General features: G+C 36.0%; 3 protein-coding genes and 1 non-coding gene across 8 annotated transcripts; 3 read left to right on the top strand and 1 right to left on the bottom strand.

Moving 5' to 3' along the window:
* Positions 1 to 2,813: 2,813 nt before the first annotated feature.
* On the top strand, positions 2,814 to 2,896 carry TRNAL-UAA. Its single transcript has one exon. It is a non-coding gene; the product is annotated as a tRNA-Leu (tRNA).
* Positions 2,897 to 2,988: 92 nt separating this feature from the next.
* On the top strand, positions 2,989 to 13,080 carry LOC110896121 (pre-mRNA-splicing factor ATP-dependent RNA helicase DEAH7). Its single transcript, XM_022143558.2, has 18 exons — positions 2,989 to 3,194; positions 3,326 to 3,379; positions 3,468 to 3,591; positions 3,747 to 3,980; positions 4,671 to 4,744; positions 5,118 to 5,376; positions 5,517 to 5,684; positions 5,978 to 6,117; positions 6,221 to 6,309; positions 6,914 to 7,022; positions 7,267 to 7,444; positions 7,645 to 7,874; positions 8,442 to 8,618; positions 9,096 to 9,167; positions 9,574 to 9,750; positions 10,496 to 10,557; positions 10,638 to 10,790; positions 11,275 to 13,080. The coding sequence occupies exons 2-18, from the start codon at positions 3,374 to 3,376 to the stop codon at positions 12,872 to 12,874; spliced, it is 3,852 nt and encodes a 1,283-aa protein (XP_021999250.1). The 5' UTR covers positions 2,989 to 3,194; positions 3,326 to 3,373; the 3' UTR covers positions 12,875 to 13,080.
* Positions 13,081 to 15,163: 2,083 nt separating this feature from the next.
* On the top strand, positions 15,164 to 20,832 carry LOC110896122 (probable arabinosyltransferase ARAD1). Of its 4 annotated transcripts, none has more exons than XR_004874040.1 (7): positions 15,176 to 15,812; positions 16,570 to 16,866; positions 17,592 to 17,687; positions 18,613 to 19,098; positions 19,410 to 19,768; positions 19,842 to 20,097; positions 20,192 to 20,832. XR_004874040.1 is itself a non-coding variant. In XM_022143559.2 (4 exons), exons 1-4 carry the CDS (start codon positions 15,330 to 15,332, stop codon positions 19,024 to 19,026), a joined length of 1,290 nt encoding a protein of 429 aa, XP_021999251.1. In that variant the 5' UTR covers positions 15,164 to 15,329; the 3' UTR covers positions 19,027 to 19,230. The 4 variants fall into 4 exon arrangements, 1 of the variants encoding a protein (XP_021999251.1); XR_002567705.2 differs by having other exon boundaries at positions 19,410 to 19,476; positions 19,571 to 20,097; XR_002567704.2 differs by having other exon boundaries at positions 19,410 to 20,097.
* A 628-nt stretch (positions 20,833 to 21,460) lies between these two features.
* On the bottom strand, positions 21,461 to 22,812 carry LOC110896123 (transcription and mRNA export factor ENY2). Of its 2 annotated transcripts, none has more exons than XM_022143560.2 (5): positions 22,682 to 22,812; positions 22,502 to 22,592; positions 22,295 to 22,389; positions 22,124 to 22,200; positions 21,461 to 21,739 (listed from the first exon to the last, which is right to left on the bottom strand). In XM_022143560.2, coding segments are annotated over exons 1-5 (339 nt in total). In that variant the 5' UTR covers positions 22,684 to 22,812; the 3' UTR covers positions 21,461 to 21,665. The 2 variants fall into 2 exon arrangements, with proteins under 2 accessions (XP_021999252.1, XP_021999253.1); XM_022143561.2 differs by having other exon boundaries at positions 22,660 to 22,783.
* Positions 22,813 to 23,534: the final 722 nt, after the last annotated feature.

The following is a 23,534-nucleotide window of genomic DNA, read 5'->3' on the forward strand; positions in this document are numbered from 1 at the left end:
CACAAACGTCCATCAACATTTCCCAAACGGAAACCGTCCCCGAAACTCAACCCCCCATCGATGGTCCTTCCGCATCCAAACCCATCAAGAAGAGAAGTCACAAGAAAAAAACCGAGGCCGAGAAAGCACTTGAAAGCGCCAAACGAAAACAACAAAGATGGGTCCTTAAAGAAGAACTTGCATTGGCGGGGTCTTGGGTTCAGAAATCTCTAAATCCAACTTTAGATATTTTTAATATTTATGTTTTTTTTATATAACTTTGTAATATATTAAAGAGTAAACTGCTATTTTGGTCCCTGTGGTTTGGTCAATTTTGCCACTTTAGTCAAAAACTCAAACTTTTTGCATTTGGGTCCATGTCGTTTCAGTTTTATTGCCATGTTGGTCCAAAAATGAAATCAGATCATATTTGTCTTATAAAATCATGTTATTTTGTCATTTTCTGCAGGGGCAAAATGATCATTTCTTTTTTATAAATAAATACCATATGTTATAAGACAAATATGACCTGATTTGCCCCTGAGGAAAATGACAAAATTGCAAGATTTTATAAGACAGGTATGACCTGATTTCATTTTTGGACCAAAATGGCAATAAAACTGAAACCACAAGGGACCCGGATGCAAAAGTTTAAGTTTTGGACTAAAGTGGCAAAAGTAACCAAACCTCAGGGACCAAAATGGCAGTTTACTCTATATTAAATATTGTTTTTTATTAAAATATGAAATTCTCAACATAGAAACCAATTGTGGGACGCGATTAGTAAAGCATTCCATGAAGAAATGGAAAGGGAGCTTTATCGTGAAAATGATAGCTTATCCTCGAAGTGAACCGAGATAAGCGGGAAACTCACCAAATTTAGTGGTTATTTACATAAGACAAAGCAAAACCCAAAAAGTGGTGAAACCGAAGCCGACTTTGTGACAAATGCATTGGTTACATACAAAACGAATGTGGGGAGCGACTTCCGTTTCATGCATTGTTGGGACATTTGTAAGTTCCATCCCAAGTGGGCGAATATCTCAAGTGGAAGCGAAACTAACACGTCTTGCAAAAGGTCAAGGACCCCCTCGTCCCAAGCCCAATCGGATGCACGAGATCAAGAGTTGGAGGACTTTGTGGATGATTCGCCAAACCGGCCAGAATACGGAAGAGATGCCGCAAAAAAAGGCGCGCTCAAAAATCAAGATCGGGTACTCCATCGCCTTCAGTTGGGAGTTCGGGCTCGCGTAGGGGAGTATACAGCGATCAATTGGAAGACATTGCATGCAAGTTAGATACATTCAACGTATTCCAACAACAAAGGGCCGAAATTCGGAAGAACAAAGAAGCCAGGGTTGCCCTGAAACAAGGACGAGATGATATGAAATTTCTAGCCCAGCCCATCGATCACCTATCAGGTGAAGAGTTGGAACTAATGTTGGAGACGAGAGAAGAGATAAAGAAAAAATATTACAAGCACTAAGAATTTTTTTTTATGTAATTTTCTTTATTTAAAAAACATTATTAAAAAATTTAAATTTGTTTTAAAAATATAAATATTGCAGTTTGGGTTGGCCACGGCCCAAACCCCCGCCCCACCATACCATCTTCAATGTGGGTCAGTCCAGTGAAGCCCACCCAAGCCACGTGTCAACCCATGCCCCAAACCCCCACCCCACCATACCCCACGATCTTAGACACTTTAGAGTGGCAAACTAAAAAATCAACCAATCAGAGGGCATCACGTCAATCAGTGAAAAATGTTTAAACTATGCTGAAAAGTGTTGGCAATGGTTAGACACTTAGTGAAGTGGTAAACTTAAAAAAAGGAAAAAAAGTGTGATTGGTTGAGAGATGGCATGGGCCCCACCACACACACCCCCTCCCTCTCCTTCCTCCCTTCACCGCAGCAGCATTTGGTCACCGGTCAAGATTGAAACCGAGCAGCAAAGGAGGGTCGGCGACGGTGTTCCCGCGCGGCAAACCCTCTTGCCGCTCACTCTTACCGCACCACTCCGTACCCCCTTAACGTGGAAGGAAAATGAATTAAGAGAGAAAATAAAGAAAAGAGCTGATTTTATCCGTCTTCCCGAGTTTAATGAAAAGTAAAAAAAAAAAAGAGAGACCAAATCTAGTATTTTACGTGTTCCCGATTTAGGAGGAAAAGAAAAGAAATGAATAATTTTACCATTTTACCATTATACCCCTTATAACAAGGATTATATATGAGGGTAATTTAGTAATTGATAAGATTTTAAATCCCAATCTCTCCGGTTTGGCAGGATACATATATGTACAAATTTTCTTCCCTTTTCCCTCCTTTCCCCTCCCCTTCTATCTATAAAAAATCTCGGGATTATGATTTTTTTCATAATTTCATCTCTTTTCTTTCCGCCTCCCTATTAAATGAGACTCGGGAACAGAGTGTTACTCATGGACTAAAATGAAAATTTACTCTTATTACAAAGAACAACCACAATTGCGAATTTCTTTTTTCTTTTTTTTGTTTGGATAATATCAAAATAATTCATCTTGAATATCAACATCGGTTAGCGTCTTACTTCAAATCACACTAGATTCGTTATGTGAGCGGTACATCAAACTCACAATGCAACTCGAACGCATGATGATTCAACCAAATTAATCTAACTAAAGATAAATTGAACTCGAATAATTTTTTTAATAAGGTTATTAATATTGATAAACTCATAGCATGAATAAAATGTTCAATAATAATCTTAATCTAATTCTCCTCAATATAACGTTGTTTCAATAGAATTTAAGCTAAGTATACATATTAGAGGGTTAAATAAGCGGAAACATACAAAAGAGCTGGTTTGCCCGAGAGGTTAAGGGGGAAGACTTAAGATCTTCTGCACATAAGTGCGCATGGGTTCGAACCCCATAGCCAGCACACATTTTTTTGTTTTGAGAAAACAAACTTGCGCCTCAATCATATTTTTTTTAGCTTGCGCCCCAATCATAAAAAAACCCCCTTTCAATATCCGTTTAGATCCATGTATCGCACCGACTTCCACCCCTGCCTGCTTGCTGGGTCTCAAAACAAAAACCTCCCATTCTTCTTACCTACGGAAGGAAGCTTGCTTATATTGTATCTATCTATCCTCTTCACCTTCTTTATCTGAATTTCAGGTTCCATCGATCCAAAGAAGGTCTCTCTCTATCTAATCAGCTTTTCTTTTTGATTGTCGGTATGAAATCCTTTCTCTTCTCCCTTTGATTCATACTCTACCATTCTAAACCCTAGTTTATTATTATTGCTCATCCACTTTCAAACCCTAACTTTGTCCATTGCTATCTATAATCCTCTATTGATAACTAGGGTAAACCTCAGGAGGACTGTGGTCGTCTAACTTCAACAAGCATAACCATGGAGGTTAGTTTAGTTCAACTCAACTCTCTTCTTTATTAATCATAACATTTGTGTCCAGTCAATGACTTACTTGACTCTATATTTTGCCCAGAATCCGATTGACATTGACAAGACAAAGGAGATTCTGGAGCCAGATCAAATCACTGCTGGTGGCTTACATATCTCTGGTAAAGATAGACTTGTATTCAGACAGCCTGAGAGGAAATCTCTACTAGGTTTGTCTTGTGCTCCAAATTTATTCTATATTTGTTATACCCAAAACAATCTGCTTTTGTTTGGGCTTTTGGAAGCCAACATAATGTATGTTCACTTGTTCTGTTTTACTATAAGGGCCACATTGATGTCAACTTCATTCTTTTTTGTGAATCAGGATTAGATGTTCTTGCAAATGCTAAGCGAGCAGGTACTCATGTTGACGGATCATTTAAGGTTCCAAAAGAAAAGATTTCCTCAATGATGGCATCTATGGATGATGAGGTGGAGAATGCTATGTCCACAGTCACCGGTCCGGATGAAGTTGACAATGGTACAAGCTCTAGTGGTGCACGCAATTCTAGCAGCAGACGGTACCGTGATTCTAGTGGGATTAAAACATTTGACTCAGGTATTTTTTTGGTAGGTCATATGGTGGCAGTGTTTATTTGTCTCCATTATATTTTTAGCGAACTAAAAAATCTTCAATGTATGCACCAGGACACCCAAATGGTGTAAAAATATGGTGTAAACTGCACCATCCAAGTCTTCAAAATGGTGTAACGTTTTGGTTCAACACTGTTTAAGACCTCATTTTACGCTCCTAAATTACATGTATATTATAATTTTGATTTTAAAAGTAAATATAATCTATTAAGAATAATGATAATACTTATAATAGTATAAGACTGAGTACCATACTGAATATGGTTTTTATGTATTTCTATCATTTATCTATAGCTTTTATTTGTAACTTGTAAGTTGATTAGGTAGTTGCTTTTTTAGATAGTTTCATAGTTAAACAAATATACGATTAAAATTGTATACATTTTATCTCAATGTATATATAAAGTTATCTAATTGAGACGCAGTAATGTATAAATCTAAGTTATCTACTCTAAAATGGCTGCTTTAAAATTTTGGTGCACACATTGGGGATGAATAGATTTTGTATAACCACGGGAATATGCTCTTTTAACATAATGGATACATAAGTGATCTTTTTAGTAAGTTTTTAGTCTTCAGACAGATGTTGTGCTACTAAGGATAATTGTGAATTAATCTATGCAGTCTAATTGTGTTCTTTATCTCATTGTTGCAGAAAGTCAAATCACTGAAGAACGAGGTGACGGGACATATTCTAGGCATGGTTCAAAGTCAAGCTCCCATTCTGAGGTAACTTTAACTATTAGAATTGTAGTTGCATTAAGCTAATTAGTTAGTATATATAATTAAAATGTTAAAGAAAGTCTTACAATTAACCATGTCCACATTCTGATGCTTTATCTAGTGCACATGATCCAAATTTGCAGCTTAGTTATCGTAACCTAGCAATTAAAATCTATTATTATTCACTCCTGATAAAAATGTTAAAATAAAGTCTTACAAAGAGAAACTGTGCATAGATTACCAAGTATGCAATTTATCATTCAGAAGTTTGCGAGAACTATTAGTGGTTGTTGATTCACCCATTAAAGTTATTTGTTTCATATAACTATTTTATGAAATTGCCTGTATTTGGTATTAATTTGTTACTGGGATGTTTTAGGATGTCACTCCTTCATCCAGAAGTTCGAGAAGTAACCATCATAGGAGTTCTAGGTATGATTCAACAGAGCATGATAGGCGTAGAAGTGATTACAGGGATGAGTCAAGAAGCCAAAGTAGGGAATCAAGGAGATACGCTTCTGATAGGGATAATCAAGGAGATGATTCAAGAAGAAGTAGGGAATCACCTCGTTATGAAAGGGAGTACAGAGACTATGGGAATAAAAGAAGCAGATACGAAAGTTCAAGGAGGACTCCTGGTATGTACAGTCTAAATTGTTTTGGAATCTATTCTTGTATGAGAATAAACACAGCTCTTTTCAACTGTTTAACGAAATGAGTGTTTTATGGGCTGTGTTTGCTTGCTATATTAAATTAAGAGTGTGTTTGGGTATTGTAGGTAGATCCGACTGGGATGATGGGAGATGGGAATGGGAGGATACACCAGGGCGTGATGGTCGTTCAAGTAGTAGACCTTATCAGCCTTCACCATCACCGATGCTAGTTGGTGCTTCACCTGATGCACGTTTAGTTTCCCCTTGGCTTGGGGGCAATACTCCTCAATCTGGTAAGTTATTTAAACCTTTTGGCTCTCAACTTGTGTTGTATTTTTTCCAAATTACACTTCCTGTTAGACGTGGCATGGTTAGTTTAGGTTGGGTATTGGGTTAAACAGGTTGGGGTAAAAATGTGTCTTTATTGGTTTGATTTGGCACTTGTGGTTAGGTTGACCCACAACCTCTTTTCGTTTGTTTCTAATTTTTAATACACTTAGTGTGTAAAATATGATTATAAAAGTTAAATATTTCATCACTTTCTACTTTCAGTTTCTTGTGCTGACTGATTTTGGAACCTTAACAGGACATGGTGCTTCTCCATGGGACAGTGTGGCCCCTTCACCAGTTCCAATTAGGGCATCTGGATCTATTAGATCTTCAACTTCAAGGTCTGGTGGAAGGTCTCAACAACCGTTTTCTGCACAAAATTCACTACCCTTGGAGGTTAAATTACATTCCAACCCCTTTATTGTTTTTAATTTCAATACATTAAGCATCTGGCCTTTTGTCTTTTGTTTAACCTTTTCTAACGTTGTGGTATATACAGGATGAAGAAGCTGAAAGGGAAAAATATATTAATCCAGAGATAACTGAGAGTATGCGATTAGAGATGGAATACAATTCTGATCGTGCATGGTAAGTTTATATATTAAACTAAGACATCTTAGCAGACTTTGACTAAAATTGGATTATAATTATCATAGGTTTTTTTAACATGTTAACAAGAATTTAATATTCTACCAAAATTTCCAATTTTTCTGTTATCCAATAACTTGCGGGTTCAACATTGCCACGTTTTTAGAGACCAAGCTCAAATAATTTTTTTTTTTGATTTTTTCGATAAAGATGCATAAAGTTCATATATTCTCCATGACTTTTTGCAACTTCAGTCTTTCTAATTTATGTTCATCTGTATAACTAAAATTGTAATAGTTGAGAAAGTTGAATGTAAAAATTTGTACATTTTTCACAAAAAGTAAACAGCAATTAAAAATTATTTTTTTTTCATCTTATAACTGAGTAATAAAATTGGGTAAGTGAATAGACATGTGTAATTGTTTATGTATATCACATAGATGGTTAAGTATTTTAAAGATGTATACCATTCTATGCTTACTGTGGGGAGCTTTAAATCTTCTGATGCAAGATTCTGTATTTTGTAACTTGATATGCCATTTATTTGGTTCTGTTGTATACACTGCTTTTAGTGCTTAAACTATTAACCTGGTTTTTATCATAGGTATGACAACGAAGAAGGCAATACTATGTTTGATGCTGACAGCTCATCGTTTTATCTTGGTGATGATGCGTCTGTCCAGAAGAAAGAAGCCGAGCTAGCAAAAAAACTGGTATGTATAATGTCTGTGTCAGTACATAATTTATTTTCTAGGGTATGTTTTGTCGGACGTTATGAATGTGTGTTGTAATCGAATGGGCCAAATAATGGAGTCTAGTCTATCTACCTTTTCATATTCCTGCTATCATGTTTGGTTGGCATTTGAATGAAAAGGGTCATATAACTGTGTTTGATGTGAAAATTTTATATTTGGATATTTTGGGTTCTAATTCAGTGCTATTTTCTTGTGTGAATAGGTTCGAAGGGATGGAACTCAAATGAGCCTTGCTCAAAGCAAAAAGCTATCTCAGCTGACTGCAGATAATGCTCAATGGGAAGATAGACAGCTTATGAGATCTGGTGCTGTTAGAGGTACAGAAGTCCAAACAGAATTTGATGATGAGGAAGAACGCAGGGTTATTCTTCTTGTTCATGGTATCAATTCTTCACCTTTTAAAATAATAGTAATTTCCATAAGTAATATACCCAAGTTCCTTGTTGACCAAGACTTCTTTAATTGATCAACAGTGCTCCAAATCACGAGTTCATTAAAAGGGCCCTTACTGATGTTTTTTTCTTTTTTAAATAAATAGAACAGTTGACTCACTTGCTGAAACTTTATGTGTTAATTTCAGATACAAAACCTCCATTCTTAGATGGAAGAATTGTGTTTACTAAGCAAGCAGAACCTATAATGCCCGTAAAAGATCCAACATCAGATATGGCAATTATTTCAAGAAAAGGTTCAAATCTTGTTCGTGAAGTCCATGAAAAACAAAGTATGAATAAATCACGTCAAAGGTTTTGGGAACTTGCTGGTTCAAAACTCGGTAATATTCTCGGTGTTGAAAAGTCAGCAGAGCAGGTAAATATTGGTGTTATATTTTATTCTATTAATGCTTAATACGTGTTTTATTAATGGGATAATGTATGTGTTAGCCACCCAAGTGTTCAAGTTTTTAAAATGTGTCTTACCTATTTATTGACACTACCTTTATAGGCCACCCAAGTATGTCTACCTATTTAAAATACACCTACTTATTTACGAAAACATCCTTACGATTTTGTAAAGACAATAATACCCTTTTAAAGCCTTTACGTGCAAGTTTGTCATTAAACATGCTTTTCCCGGACTTGATAATATAAATGAAACTGTATACATACTTAGGTGCCTTCACTTGCATCATCTTTTGAAACTACTTTATAAGCCACCCAAGTATTAAAAAGTGAGAAACACACTCTAGTTTTGAAGGGTATTTTTGTGTTTAGGCATTTTGCTAGCCGTATTTGGTATAATGCATATGCTTGGGTGGCCTTAATGAAAAAGGTTAAAAATACATGGGTAGCCTTATCATTTAGATTGTTTAGTAGCAGGCTAGTAGCACTCTATATGATGTTTAATATATATATATATTTTTTTGTTACATTTTAGATTGATGCTGATACGGCAGTAGTTGGTGAAGATGGTGAAGTTGATTTTAAGGAAGATGCAAAGTTCGCTCAACATCTTAAAAAAGGTGAAGCAGTAAGCGACTTTGCAAAGTCGAAATCACTTGCACAACAACGAGAATATCTTCCTATATTTTCTGTTCGGGATGAACTATTGCAGGTGTGTTTTTTATTTGCAGATTTATTGTATTCCTTATAGCCTAGATTGATTCTTTATTTGGAAAAATAGTATTATAAAGATGTTAATGTGAAAGCTTGAGAAGAACAAAATATAATGTTGTATTAATTACTGATATCACAAGTAAACAAACATAGGAAGCTGGTTCTGTTTGTTATCCAACTCCTGGTCTATCATAATCTTAAATATCCATTATCTATTAATAATATAAATAACAAATTAGAGAATTAAACTTCGCTTCGAGATATTGACAAAAATCAGCTTTTCGGTTTGGTTTGTTTGGGAATAGGTTCTTGATTGTTCGTTTTGTGTAAATTTATCTTTTTCAAACTTGGAAGTAACGTTTTTAAATTTTAGTAATCTAGAGTTTTGAATTCTCTTCCGTTGTAACTGGAATGGGTGTATTGTCTTTTATTGATCTGACCTTTTCTTCTTTTTCTCATTTATTTTGCAAAATAGGTGGTGAGAGAGAATCAAGTTATAGTGGTTGTTGGTGAAACTGGTTCTGGAAAAACAACACAGTTAACCCAGGTAACTTCTAGGCCACATTTTTATTATTATATCATTAACCATTTAACCAAATTACTGGAACTACCACCCAAATATGTATCTGGTTTGTTATACCAAATTCAACAAAATAACAGGCTGGATAACGAATGCATCCTTAAAGTTTTGAGAAAAACAAAGTAATCTTTGGTTATTTATCTGATTTTGTAAATAAGAAATTGCCCAGCGGTTAAAAAAGTAAGAACTGTTCATTGTTCAGCACTTCAGTAAATATTTGGTCAGATTGGATATAAACCGAACTGAATACACATTTGGGGTACCTCTTTTATATTATCTCTTAATGTATCATATGATCATGTTTGTGAACCATCTATGATGTTGAATCATAACTTTATTTTGATGTCCAAATTTTTGCAATATTAATTTGCAGTATTTACATGAAGCCGGATATACAAATAGTGGTACAGTTGGTTGTACTCAACCAAGACGTGTAGCGGCAATGAGTGTTGCTAAAAGAGTCAGCGAGGAAATGGAAACTGAACTTGGAGAATTGGTTGGTTATGCTATTCGTTTTGAAGATGTCACTGGGCCCAACACCGTTATAAAGGTAAGTCATTTTAATATCCTTGTGCTAAATCTGTAGTTTCTCCTTCACTTGCTAGGAACACAAATTTTCATTGAACTCTTTAGTTAAGATACTAGATTATTTTTCTGTATGTTATACACGGATACCATTTAAAAAACAAAGAATAATATATAAATTTGTAAATATGTAATGATGATTAATTCAAATTCAATAAATTCTAAAAGCCAAAGCATGCATAATCTCTCAACCATATATTGTAATTCTTAACTTATCTTTATATTGTGCAGAATATTTTATTCAAGTTAAAAATCTCGTTCGGTCAGTGTGTGATAATAGCATGGGTGAAAATAGAAAATTAAGTTATGCATTATATTACTCATTTTATTGTTTTATGTTCTAAATAGCTGTTTTTTAAAAAAAAAAAAATGGAATTACAAAATTGGAGCCATTTTGGAAGTATGGAACAAAAGTTGCAACATTAGATAATAATGCTGACAAAATATACTACTTTATAGGAAATAGGAAACATATTAAATGATAAATGTGAAAAGAAGTGTATGGGAAATAGAGATATTATGCAAGTCTTATCATCATAATAAGGGTGGAGTTGAAATTTGAGGAAACGGAGATGTAGTAGAGAACACTTAGTTATTGACATGGATTTCAGAACACTTGGATAGGTCAATTGATTTAACAAGAGTTTTGTTACTTTTTGTTAGTAAGTATAAATAGGTTAATTCAAATGCTTATATTCTTCTGTTTGCAGTACATGACTGATGGTGTGCTTCTGCGGGAAACATTGAAAGATGCTGATCTTGACAAATATCGGTAAGTATTATCTAATGGTGGACCTGACAGTGTGTGTAATATGTAATTAACCCATCTAAACATTGCATGCAATATTGCAGTGTTGTTGTGATGGACGAAGCCCATGAGAGATCATTAAGCACTGATGTATTATTCGGGATCCTCAAAAAAGTGGTTGCAAGGCGTCGAGACTTCAAGCTTATTGTCACTTCTGCCACCCTCAATGCACAGAAATTTTCCAACTTCTTTGGGAGGTAATCTCTTTGTTTCTTACGTATATATATATATTTAAAGCAAGTAGATTATACATAGGTGGCAAAACAACACGGGACGGTTTGGGTTGGGTAATGGGTCAGGTTGAGTCGAGTTGACTTGGAACGGTTTTTGTGCAAATAGTTTTTATTTAAATAATAATCAGTTTCAAATGTAATAAGTTTTTTTTTTTTTTTTTGGTCTTAATTGATTCTAATTCTTTGATTAATTTAGGAGGTATCATGCATTAATAATCGCTTTGGGTGGATTTTGACTCATTTGACCCAGACGATCACTTTTGACCCATCTCTTTTGAAGCTACTTTTTAGTTGTGTTACCTGTTTGACTTGTTAAGAGAGAAGACAATTCTTATTGACCAATTCTTAACTAAACGGGTTGAATTTGTCACCTCTAATATCATGTCAATATGACTTTAGTATTGTTTATGGTAATGTTTATACTAATTAACTAAATTACTTTCTACAGTGTTCCCATCTTCCACATTCCTGGGAGAACATTTCCGGTTCAAATCTTGTACAGTAAAACCCCATGTGAAGATTACGTTGAAGCTGCTGTAAAACAAGCAATGACAATCCACATTACTAGCCCGCCTGGCGACATACTCATATTCATGACAGGTCAAGATGAAATTGAAGCCACCTGCTATGCCCTATCAGAACGTATGGAACAGCTCCTTTCAACCACAAGGGCAAAAGTGTCCAACCTGTTAATCCTCCCTATTTACTCCCAACTCCCAGCCGACTTACAAGCCAAAATCTTTGAAAAACCTGAAGATGGGGCCCGCAAATGTATCGTGGCTACAAACATTGCAGAAACCTCACTAACCGTAGATGGAATTTATTACGTTATTGACACTGGATATGGTAAAATGAAGGTGTATAATCCCCGTATGGGTATGGATGCTCTCCAGGTGTTCCCTGTCAGTCGGGCTGCTGCTGACCAACGGTCCGGTCGGGCGGGCCGTACTGGGCCCGGGACATGCTACCGCCTTTATACAGAAAGTGCGTACCAAGATGAAATGCTCCCACAACCGGTCCCTGAAATTCAAAGGACTAATCTCGGGAACGTTGTATTGTTACTTAAGTCGCTTAAAGTTGAAAATTTGCTGGATTTCGATTTCATGGACCCCCCACCACAAGATAATATTCTAAACTCAATGTACCAGTTATGGGTTTTGGGTGCATTGAGCAACACAGGGAGTCTGACCGATCTCGGGTGGAAGATGGTGGAATTCCCACTCGATCCACCATTAGCCAAAATGCTTCTAATGGGAGAACAGTTAGAATGTCTGAATGAAGTACTTACAATTGTCTCAATGCTTTCAGTCCCGTCTGTGTTTTTCAGACCCAAAGACCGAGCAGAGGAAAGTGATGCTGCCAGAGAAAAATTCTTCGTGCCTGAATCCGATCATTTAACCTTACTGAATGTGTATCAACAATGGAAGGCTAATCAATATCGTGGAGATTGGTGTAATGATCATTATTTACAGGTAAAAGGGCTTAAAAAGGCTCGGGAAGTTAGGTCCCAATTGTTGGACATACTAAAAACGCTAAAAATACCGCTTACCTCATGCGGGCCGGATTGGGATATTGTTAGAAAAGCAATTTGTTCGGCTTATTTTCATAATGCGGCAAGACTAAAAGGAGTGGGAGAATATGTGAATTGTAGGAACGGAATGCCATGCCATTTGCACCCAAGCTCGGCTCTGTATGGGCTGGGGTACACGCCGGATTATGTGGTGTACCATGAGCTTATATTGACGACAAAAGAATACATGCAATGTGCTACATCTGTTGAGCCACAGTGGCTGGCTGAACTAGGGCCGATGTTTTTTTCGGTGAAGGATTCGGATACATCGATGTTGGAACACAAAAAGAAGCAGAAAGAAGAGAAGTCGGCGATGGAAGAAGAAATGGAAAGTTTGAGAAGACAACAAGCGGAAGCTGAGGCTAGAAATAAGGCGAAAGAGAGGGAGAAGAGGAAAAAGCAACAACAAACAATCTCCATGCCTGGATTGAAGAAAGGTTCTTCGACCTATTTGAGACCTAAAAGACTGGGCTTGTGAAGTTATATTCTGATTATACAAACTCCAACTACCTGGTTATGGATGTTGTACACACTCACTTTCACGTTGAGTATATGTAGAAGAAGATATTCGGAGGTTTAGTCTATGTCTATGTGCAATCCCATAAAAATTACTTCACTTTGGATTTTTTTTTCCATCTTCATTGGACTTTGTTTATAAATTTCATAGATCTTGATTGTGCTGCTTAGGTGGTATATACGATCTTTAAACAAGAGTAGAGTAGAGTAGAAAAAACATTGATTCGTCATATCAATCTTTATTACGCCCCGACGCTTGGTTTCTACTTGACTTTTCAAAGATCAATCTTTTTTTTTGAATGACAGAATTTCATGTGTAAATCCATTTTGCTTGGGGCTATGTTCAAAGTCGACTCCTCGACCACCATGAGACTGTACCCCTCTATGTACGGGAACTGGATGGAATCCGTAAATCCTCGCCCCTGTCAAGTTTGAACTAGGGATTAAAGCCCCAATTCATCATTTCACCCAGATGTCCGTTGAAAATAGCCTGAACGGAATCGAACCTACGTCTCCACTAGGGAACACATGTCTCTTAAACCCTTAAACCACTGAACCAAATTCTCAGGACCAAAGATCAATCTTTTAGTACTCTTCCACCACATCTTTCTTGGCTTTTCCCCTCAACTTTGCTGCACAACCGCTTTCACATGATTCGGTCTACCAAAACAGAAAACAAAATTGAGGCTTTTTTCATAAGGAAAAAAATGTTTTAGATCCAATATATCATATATGTATATGCATAATTATAGATCATAAACATTAATATCAATAATCTCAAATTCAAAATTGCCTACGTGTAATATAAAAGTTTAGCATTTGGGGCTTTAGGGAAGTGAGGGCTCAAAACTCTTGCTTTATTTCATTCCCCCTTTTTGAACTAGGGGTGTTCATCGAATCGAATATCGAATTTTCGAATAATTTTTTTCGCTTGAATTCGAATTCGATTAAAACCTACCCAATTCGATTCGAATTCGTATTCGAATAAAAAACCCAATTCGTATTCGATTACAAATTCGAATTCGAATAAATTCGATTTGATTCATAATCTTTTAAAACATGTAACAAACTATCAAAATGAAACGTAAATTTTAAAACAGCCATAAAATATGGTATCACATTGGAAAGTTCCAAATAAAGTACCATAAGTCTAAAATTCAAAACAAGAAGTCGGGAATAACCACTCCACATTACAAGTTAACATTTTTAGGGTTAGAAATCTATTGAAAATAATAGGTAAATTAATACTTGGATTAAATTTTGAAAATAATTTATAGTATAGCCCAATAAAAGTTATATATGTATTATATATAAAATGATAAATAAAAACGTATAATTTTTATTCGAGTTTCGAATCGAATATTTGTATTCGATTTACTTAACTCGAATTCGAATTCTTATAATCAAAACGAATTCTTGATAATTGAATCGAATTTCGATTTTTTCTAATTTGAAACGAATTCTGAACGTCCCTATTTTGAGCCGGCCATGGTTATAATTCAACTATGAATGTAAAGGGTTGGCGAAGAGCGAGTAGCAAAAACCTAGAAGAAAAAGGGCAAGATCATGTGTAGTGGGGCTTGAAACTAATGACCCTCCCATGGGCATGAAGCGACACGTGAGTCCAATCATCATTGGAACATTACGGGGCATTAGTTTAAAATTGGTGTAATGGTATAATGCACAATAATGCCCCATCCAATTATTATTTTTTTGTTTTTCTTTTAAACTAATAATATTTCATGAAATAAATAAAATTACATTACTAAAAATAATGTGGGAGCGGTAGCCTTTTTTTTTGGGACCGTCTACCACGTTGAGACACCTCGGGTACGGGCTCCGGTTGTGTCTCCGACACTGTTTCGATGTCGGGCTCGGTTTCTTCTTGAGCCGCATGCGAACTGCCCAAGGATGCAAAGTCGTGTGGACTGTGAATGAATTGAGGAGGCATGTTTAATAATTGCGTGTACGCCATTATATTCGGGTCCATGTCTTGGAAATTATAGAACGGTTGCGGTTGGGTGGTGTTTGGCCGATGTGAAGTCTGGTTGCTGGGTCTAGACGGAAATCGAAAGGGGCTCGGAAGGGATTTATTATATATTCTTTTTATAAAATGTGTAGAAGTAGTGAAGAGAAGAGAGAAGTTTATAAAAATGGGTTTTTATAGATAAAAAATGGATTAAAAATAAAGATTTTTTTTTTATTACAGCAAGTACAGTCGGTGCCTATTTGTATTTGTTATTTTAAAGTTTACGTGTATGTATAGTACAGTAATGAGTAAAGGCATGCGGTTGGGCGTTCACACACACACATACTGAAAGTTGCGATCCTTCCTTTGGGTTGGGGGATATGATCTGATCTGATCTGATGTTAACAATTCCAATATTACATAGATAGATTCATCACATACACACAAAATGATTGGTAAAGCAGTGGTATCACTCGTCATCTTTCTCGTTACCGTTTTCATCACATACTCAATGACCACAGGAAGAGGAGGATCCGGTAGCACGCACTTCTCCTTCTTCTCCCTCCCCATCCCCAAACCTAATCATTCTCCTCCCTTACCCTTGCCTTGTCGCAGTGGATCTCCGCTTAGAGTTTTCATGTACGATTTGCCAAAGAGGTTTAATGTTGGTATGCTGCCGCCGTCAAATGCCACCAATAATCTGCCGGAGTGGCCGCACCATCCGCGGCTGCAACAACAGCACAGTGTGGAGTATTGGATGATGGCCTCCCTTTTGTATGAAAATAATGTTGATGATGCTCAGGAGGCGGTTAGGGTATTAAATCCTGAGGCTGCGGATGTCTTTTTTGTCCCCTTTTTTTCTTCTTTGAGCTTTAACACGTATGGGAACAACATGACTGACCCCGATACTGAATTTGATCGCCAGTTGCAGGTTGTTTCATCATTACATTGCATTACATTACATTTCTTGCTCATAATATTATTAACTTAGTGACAAGTAACTGCTTCAATTATCAAGATACATAGATATATAGTGAGTCTTGAATGTGCCTTGCTGATATTGAATAATCAACTATACACAATATGCAATGTAAGAGATCGTATTTGGATGTGCTTCTAATGCTTCAAGTTCGGAACTTACAAGTCGTAATAATTTGGTGAATGTTTTGCAACATCTTACAATGTTAAGGATGAAGTGCATGCGTTTTTTGTAGAATAGGGCACTTACATAAAAAATTTTGCTTAACAGTTTGCTATCGGTTTTGGTCACTCGTGAATCTCAAATGAAAGTAGAAATCGCTTAGCTGAATGCCAGAACCAAAAAATTATAATTAGGTCAAATGCACATATGAACATCCTTTACTGAGGAAATAATTGCTAAAATCGTTGGATTTTTAAGATGTTGAAACCTCATAAATTGTTTTAATTTACTCAAGGATATCTGTTATTGATGGATACGGCAATATGGTGTGTTCGAGTTATAGCTGAACACTAGGACCAATTAGTAAAAACAATCTGTAAGGATGAACATCTGTAATTATAAAGAACAAAAGACCCTCGGTTATGGATTAGAAGGATTTAACTTCTAGGATTGCTTATGACACATACGGCTTAGATATTAGATGTATCTTATTTATGCATGTGATCACCCTGTATGAATACCTAACAACATATATATGAAATTACAGGTTGACATCCTTGAAATCTTGAGGAAATCTAAATATTGGCAAAGGACTTCTGGAAGAGATCATGTGATTCCCATGCACCATCCCAACGCTTTCAGATTTCTTCGGGAAGAAGTGAATGCATCTATTCTAATTGTTGCAGATTTTGCCCGTTTTCCCAGAAGTATGGCAAGTTTACAAAAAGACGTTGTTGCCCCTTATAAGCATGTTGTGGAATCTTTTATGGATGATGATTCTTCAAACCCTTACAAGTTGCGTACCACACTTTTGTTCTTCCGAGGAAGAACAGTGAGAAAATCTGTAGGTCACAAAAAAAAAACATATTAAAATGGTGCTCTATCCGTCCCATGAAAGTTGCAACATTTTCTTTGGCCAGTTTTTAAGTTTTAATTATAAATGGGCTGATTCAGGTTGCGTTTTTACGCTAACGGGTAAAATGGGTAAATTTAGTCAATTATAAGCTATGCTACAGGAGAAGGCATGAATGTATATTCCATGGTACTCTATCTGTCCCAAAGTTGCGACATTTTTTTTTAAATTTTTCAAGGATTAATTATGCATAGAGGTAGCAATCTTGACCTTTTTACTTACAAATGCTTTGATGCAGGTTATATTTTATTTCTAATTGGTCAAATGAGTGAAAAAAAGAAAAAAAGTTTATAAGAAAATGGGTCAAATAGGTTGAAAGTCAGCCAAATTGTATTTTTAGTCGCATATATTAAAATGTGTCATCATTAGTGTACAAAGAAGCGCATCAGGTCAGTCTGATCTGTTTTTTATGCGAACAAAATATCCGGTTTGGATTGTTACCTTGCCCGACAATTTTGCCTTTGGCACTATTGACTGTGGCTGATGAGACTCTCCTAACTAGAGGACATTTCAGATGTTGATAACTAGTCAAACAATTACCTTAAACTAAGTATGAGGTCAAACAATGTTACAATTTCCATGGATGGATATGGAAATTTTCTTTTTCTTTTTTGAGATGATTAAGTAAATGAATGAGAACATAATTTGTTGTGCAGGAAGGCAAAGTTCGTCGCAAGCTCGAGAAATTACTACAAGGTTATGAAGATGTTCATTTTGAAGCAAGTTATGCTACCGGAGAAGGCATAAATGCTGTAAGTCTTTAAGGATACATTTTGAATTGAAGCAAGTTTTACTTTATTTTTCAAAATAAGCTAGTTTGGTAAATATACTTTCTTGAATTGCACTAGTTTGGTAATTTCGTGATAAGAAACCTCATTAGAAAAAGTGCTAAATAAGCAAGAAACTGGTCATCAGATTACTAAATTAGTCCATTCAGAAAAAAGGAGTATAATTAGCAAGATGATCACCAACCTAACCACGTTGTTGATCATGACATAAGCCATATTTTTTGCTATTAAAATAATGTGCAAATGGGCAATTCCGATTTTTTTATTTGGAGTACTCAACCATCTTCTTAAGGAGTTCTTTTTGTGAACATTTTTTACACTGTTTTTATCCCCAAAATCTGGCTCTGCACATTAGTTATCATTAAGAAATGTTGATATTATTAGTCTGTCCCAAAGGCTCCTCTATTTCCTCATTTCTAAGGGGTATTTAGCTATCTATGTTCGAACCTTCCATATTGCATATTTTGTTGGACAAAGGGACTGGTTTATTAAGCCATAGTATTCAAAATCTATGGTGTTTTCTCGTGCGATGACTTTGTACTAGAGATGGCAAGATGAGCATGTTGGGTAACTGCTATAAACAGGCTGGGCCGGGCTGACCCACTAACACCTTTTTTCCCTTTAAAACTTTTTTTTTATAAATAATTATTGTGTTAATTACAATTACAAAAAATCCTGAATAGGGCGAGTCGGGATGACTTTCAACATGTTACATTACAGCTAAATAATTTGTTTTCGCCCATTTGAGATCAAACACAACCCAAACTGACCCATTCATAAGTAAACGGGCCAAAACTGCATCTGTACTTTTTTAGGCTATATTCTAAATAGGTATGAGACACTTGAACTTAATGTTTTGTATCTAAAGTCAAACCTTTGGTGTAACCAGTCAACACAGGGCATGAGGTCATCAAAATTCTGTTTACATCCAGCCGGCGACACTCCTTCCTCCAACCGACTGTTCGATGCTATTGTGAGCCACTGTGTACCTGTGATTATTAGCGACCATATTGAGCTCCCTTTTGAGTCTGAACTAGACTACACCAAGTTTTCGCTCTTCTTTTCTATAAATGATGCATTGGTTCCAGGCTACATGGTTGAACACCTAAGGAAGATACCCGAAAGCGAGTGGCTTAAAATGTGGGCCCGTCTTAAAGAAATAACACATCATTTTGAATATCAGTTCCCGCCAAAAAAAGACGATGCGGTTAATATGTTATGGAGACAGGTTAGGAATAAAGTTCCTGGTGAAAGACTTGTTGTAAATAGAAACCGAAGACTGACGATCCCTGATTGGTGGTGAAGAATCACAAATGTCAACATTTTCTTAACATGTTGTAACATGAAGTGTCTTTAATGAGTTTTGACCAATTGGGTAAGATGAGTTGACTTTTAACACGGGCTTCATTTCTTGTTAATTTTTTTTGTCATCTTTTGTTGTTCATTTTCGAATGTTCAAAAACGTTGGTATTAATCAAAGAGATCCAACACGTTACCATCTTTAAAATACTCTTGCCACTTGCCTTGTATATTACATTACACACACCCATTGATTTTATATATTTTAAAACACACTTAACATATAATATAGCATGGCACAAGTTGACCTTAAAGTTGACTTGGCATTGGTTGATCATTTCCTCCATATTCATAATCGACGTATTGCCATTTTTGTTACTCAACTAGATACTCAAATGCATGATGATTCTTGTCGTTATATTGTACTTCTTGGCCTCGTCGGTTTCTTCTGCAGGTATGTTATTGGATCAGGTTTTTCCAATTATTTTATATTATTATCCCATGATTATATCATTTTTGTTAAACTGAAGAACCATCTACTGAAGCAGTTAGGCTTCAGAATCCTAGTTTCGAATCTCCACCAACAAATCTAACCACAGATTCCACCTCCCAATCGGTGCTCCTTGATACCAAAGCCAATGTTATTCCGGGCTGGTCGTTTAATGGTACAGTTTGGTACGTGACAGCAGGTGCTGAAAACATTTCCTTACCAGGAAACGGTCACGGGTTACAGTTGGGTCCAACCGGTATGATTAACCAAACATTTAAAACTGATGGAAGCTACTATTATGTTCTCACATTCACGCTTGCTCCAAGCAGCATCAACTGTGCCAACAACTTAACAGCTGTAAATGTTTCGGGCCCAGTCGATCGGAGGTGTTCTTCTTTAAAGAATCATATGGGAACCAACTGTGGCAAACTTATGGTTATTCAATAGGGAGCAATGAGATCCGAAGGGGTATTATGGGAATACAAGTTCAAAGTGTCGTGAACGATAGGCGTGACAATATGACTTGTTGGCCGATTGTGGATACGTTTTTGGTTAACGGGATTCAGAATCCAAGGCTGTATGAAGGTATGTTTGGATGATTTTTACTAGCTTGGTAGTTTTTATTTTTCATTGATGGGTATTTCAGATATTTGACAACTATGTATGTTATGTTGGACAGATAATGGACTTGTGAACAGTGGGTTCGAGGTTGGACCGTCCTTCATTGATAACTCCTCACAAGGTATCCTACTTGAGGCTGATTCCGACAACGATCCTTTTAGTTTGGTCCAATCTCCACTACAATATTGGACCATACTAGGTACATTAAAATATATCGACTCAAAACACTACGTTGTCCCACGAGGACGTGGGGCGGTTGAGCTACTTTCTGGTGATCCGTCAGGAATTGTAGCAAGTGTATACTTCTTGAAACACGGGCAAGTTACTCTAGAGTTTATCATGGGCGATGCCAATGACTCGTGTGTGGGAGATTTTATGGTTTTTTTTGCAAGTTGGAAATGCGATATGGAATTTTACAATGAGGAGCATTGGTGTTGGATCAAGAGAGCGACATTCGGTGACATTTAAGGCGGAATTCAGCAACACTGAGTCGGTTCCTATTAGTTTTTATAGCTTTAACGAGACTCGAACCAGAAACCACCAAGTGTTATGTGGACCTGTAATTCTTCGGTTTTCTAGTGGCTTACGTACAGCAAAACTATATAACGGATTTTTGATTTTTAACTTCATTTTAGCAATTATATCTAGCATAAATTAGGGTTATTGAATTTCATCTTAATTTGTCTGTTCAGATTCAAACTTTTATTAATTCTTGTATTTGTAGAAAATAAATTATGACTATAATCAATATCAGTTCTGAAGTTTGTTATTATTATTGTTTTGGTGTCAGATACAGTTGCAGTGTCTACACCTATAGCACAAGTTAAAGAGAATGAAACAACAGAATTCTTGCCCTGAATTGCAAAAGCTTTAAATGATTGCTCTAAAAAGGTTTAGTGTCATTTAGGATTTTAAAATTAACATAGAACATAGTCTGCTAAACTTAGATATGAAAAGGCTGGTAAGCTAGAGCAACTACAATAAGAACAAAGTAACAAAATACATTAATACAAGAAGCCAACTATGTTGATCACAAATGTTCGCTTTAAATTTAAAGACCATGTCCATATAATATTATATAGTTTCTCGAAAAAGATGTTCATAAAATCGCATATGTTTATTCCTAACTCAAATTAATGTAATAAACATTGCATCTGACTTGGGCAAACCAAACTGAAATCTCCAACTACTTACTTTATATGCCAGCCAAATCAAATAGTTGATGTTCAAACATTGACAGGTTAAACCTAGAAAGTTTACAAGAACACAGAGCTCAAAAGCGAACCCAAACACCACTCGTGTATTTGTGGGTTCACACAATCACTACTCATTTAATCTGGAAATTTATATTTCGCATATATAGGAGACCAAATCAAAATTAAAGAGTATATCAATCAATCTATGAATAAAAGAAATGTGCACTGCAGACCCTTACTAATTAGTTATACAACACAAACTAGATGCAAGTAACAGTACCAAGCTTTTATTAATCAGGAACAACAGCTGCTGCATACTAATAATAAAGGCAGAATTCAGAGAGCCGTTGAATGAAGAAAAGATCGGATTCTTTGTAATAGCTCAGCTTTCACTGAATCAGGAACAGCAGCTGCATAATAACGAATTTGAAAATAAAAGGTGTTAGCTAAAGATGATGAAATTGAGCAGCTTGATTCAGGATCAATTTTATCTCTAAGGTCACACAGACATGTATATATATTTTGGATATTAATTTGATCTTAAAGATTTAACTAGTTTTCCAAACCAATCATAGCTACAAAGGAAAGAATCAACAAAAAACCCTTGAGCATTCTAATGCACATGAAGGACAGATGTATTGTGGTCAAGTAGTGGATAAAAGGTGATTCAAATTTTAGGTAGAATGAGGAATTTGCTACATACATACATAGTAGAGATGAGTGAGTGAGTGACAGAGAGAGATATTGAATATTGCAAAGTGATGTAAGTAAGTAAGAAATGAAAGGGAAGGGACCTCTGCCCTTGGGGGTAATGAGATGAACAAGATCATCAACTGTTACATTATTCCTTCCTTTTTTCCTTGTAAATGACCTGTGTGTCATTCACAAAACCATCTCATCATATCTTTGTTTCAAGTGTTGTCTCTTTATGAGGGGGTAATATATATGCGTTTGGAAAAACCTGCCTGCAGAGAGACTTCATCTCATCTTTCCAACCACACTCATTAAGCCTTTCCCTCAAAAGCTCCTTCAATCGCTCTTTCTCTCCACTCTCGATCAACTACCACAATTAAAACATACATACATAACCCCCCTAAGTCAGTACACCAGTAATAATAACAGCAGCAGCAGAAGAAGAAGAATTAAATGGTGCTACTACTACTGTACTTTACTTTAATGTTAATAATTTCTTCAAGAGTTGGCTCTCGATCTTCATCTTCCTCTTCTGCGTCTGGAGTAGGCGGCCGTTTGATCGAAGCCCTCCTACATACATACATAAGATCGATCAATCAATCAATCAATTTACTTTAAGCTGATAACAAACAGTTACATTGAAATCGATCGAAATTTACATTCTTCCTCTTTCCAAGCCCTAGATAGAATGGGCAACACCCGAAAGTCAGTCAGTCAGTGGGTGGGTGGGTCTCCTCAAAACAGGCCTGTTTCTTTTCTCAGCATCATTAAAATATTAATTAAAATAATAATTATATAAAACACCTTTTTTTTTTAACCCGGGGAAAATTTTGGGCATTTTATGTCAAAACCACGCCCTCCACGCCTAAAAACCACCCTCTTGTGCGTTTTTTTTCAAAAAAAAAAAAAAGGTTTCAGATGTTCTTAAATCCACGCCTCTTGTTTAATTTGTTGGCCAATCACATTTAATATTCTTTTTTTTTGTCCAATAGCTTTTTTGTTGGTTTTTTTTATTTAATTCTTTACACCTCTTTTAACATAATGCCCCACAATGCCCACATCCTCACTAAACCCATTTTAAAAAAGCTCCATAATGCCTCATTGCTGACTTGACTGTCACATGGCGCAAAACGCCCAAGGGTGGGGTGTCTTCCACTACGCATGGTCTTACATCCGTCATCACCGACAACATTGGGTTGCCCAACTTTTATCTATTGATTCCGATTAATCTTAATTAAGTAATAATTTAAAGACAATCTTAATTTTTAACGTATTTTCTCCAATGATCTTATGTTAACTGAATGTTAACCTAGCTAGTTTTATGACGTGGTATGTCACATCATCAAAAAGTTAAAATTTGGCCACATATACATGTCACGTCATCAAATAAAAGTAAAGTTTTTACCACATAACCATGCAACATCAAAAAAATTAAACTCTTTGTCACACAAGCATGTCATGTCATAAAAAAAAAACTAACCGGGTTAACATTCAATTAGTATAGGATCGTTG

Source organism: Helianthus annuus, chromosome 12 (genome assembly GCF_002127325.2).
Source record: "Helianthus annuus cultivar XRQ/B chromosome 12, HanXRQr2.0-SUNRISE, whole genome shotgun sequence".
In the NCBI taxonomy this organism is placed as follows: Eukaryota; Viridiplantae; Streptophyta; class Magnoliopsida; order Asterales; family Asteraceae; genus Helianthus; species Helianthus annuus.

Bases quoted from the DNA above. Each gene is read 5' to 3' on its own strand.
- LOC110896123 (XM_022143560.2), bottom strand. The intron at 22,201-22,294 runs GCAGGTTTTTCC...AATGACACACAG, and splicing joins GAGATGAAGTCTCTCTGCAG to GTCATTTACAAGGAAAAAAG. The intron at 21,740-22,123 runs GTCCCTTCCCTT...GTTATTATGCAG, and splicing joins CATTACCCCCAAGGGCAGAG to CTGCTGTTCCTGATTCAGTG.
- LOC110896121 (XM_022143558.2), top strand. The intron at 6,310-6,913 runs GTAAGTTTATAT...TTTTTATCATAG, and splicing joins TACAATTCTGATCGTGCATG to GTATGACAACGAAGAAGGCA. The intron at 9,168-9,573 runs GTAACTTCTAGG...ATTAATTTGCAG, and splicing joins AAACAACACAGTTAACCCAG to TATTTACATGAAGCCGGATA.
- LOC110896122 (XM_022143559.2), top strand. From the start codon at position 15,330: ATGATTGGTAAAGCAGTGGTATCACTCGTCATCTTTCTCGTTACCGTT. The intron at 15,813-16,569 runs GTTGTTTCATCA...ATGAAATTACAG, and splicing joins AATTTGATCGCCAGTTGCAG to GTTGACATCCTTGAAATCTT. The intron at 16,867-17,591 runs GTAGGTCACAAA...TTTGTTGTGCAG, and splicing joins GAAGAACAGTGAGAAAATCT to GAAGGCAAAGTTCGTCGCAA.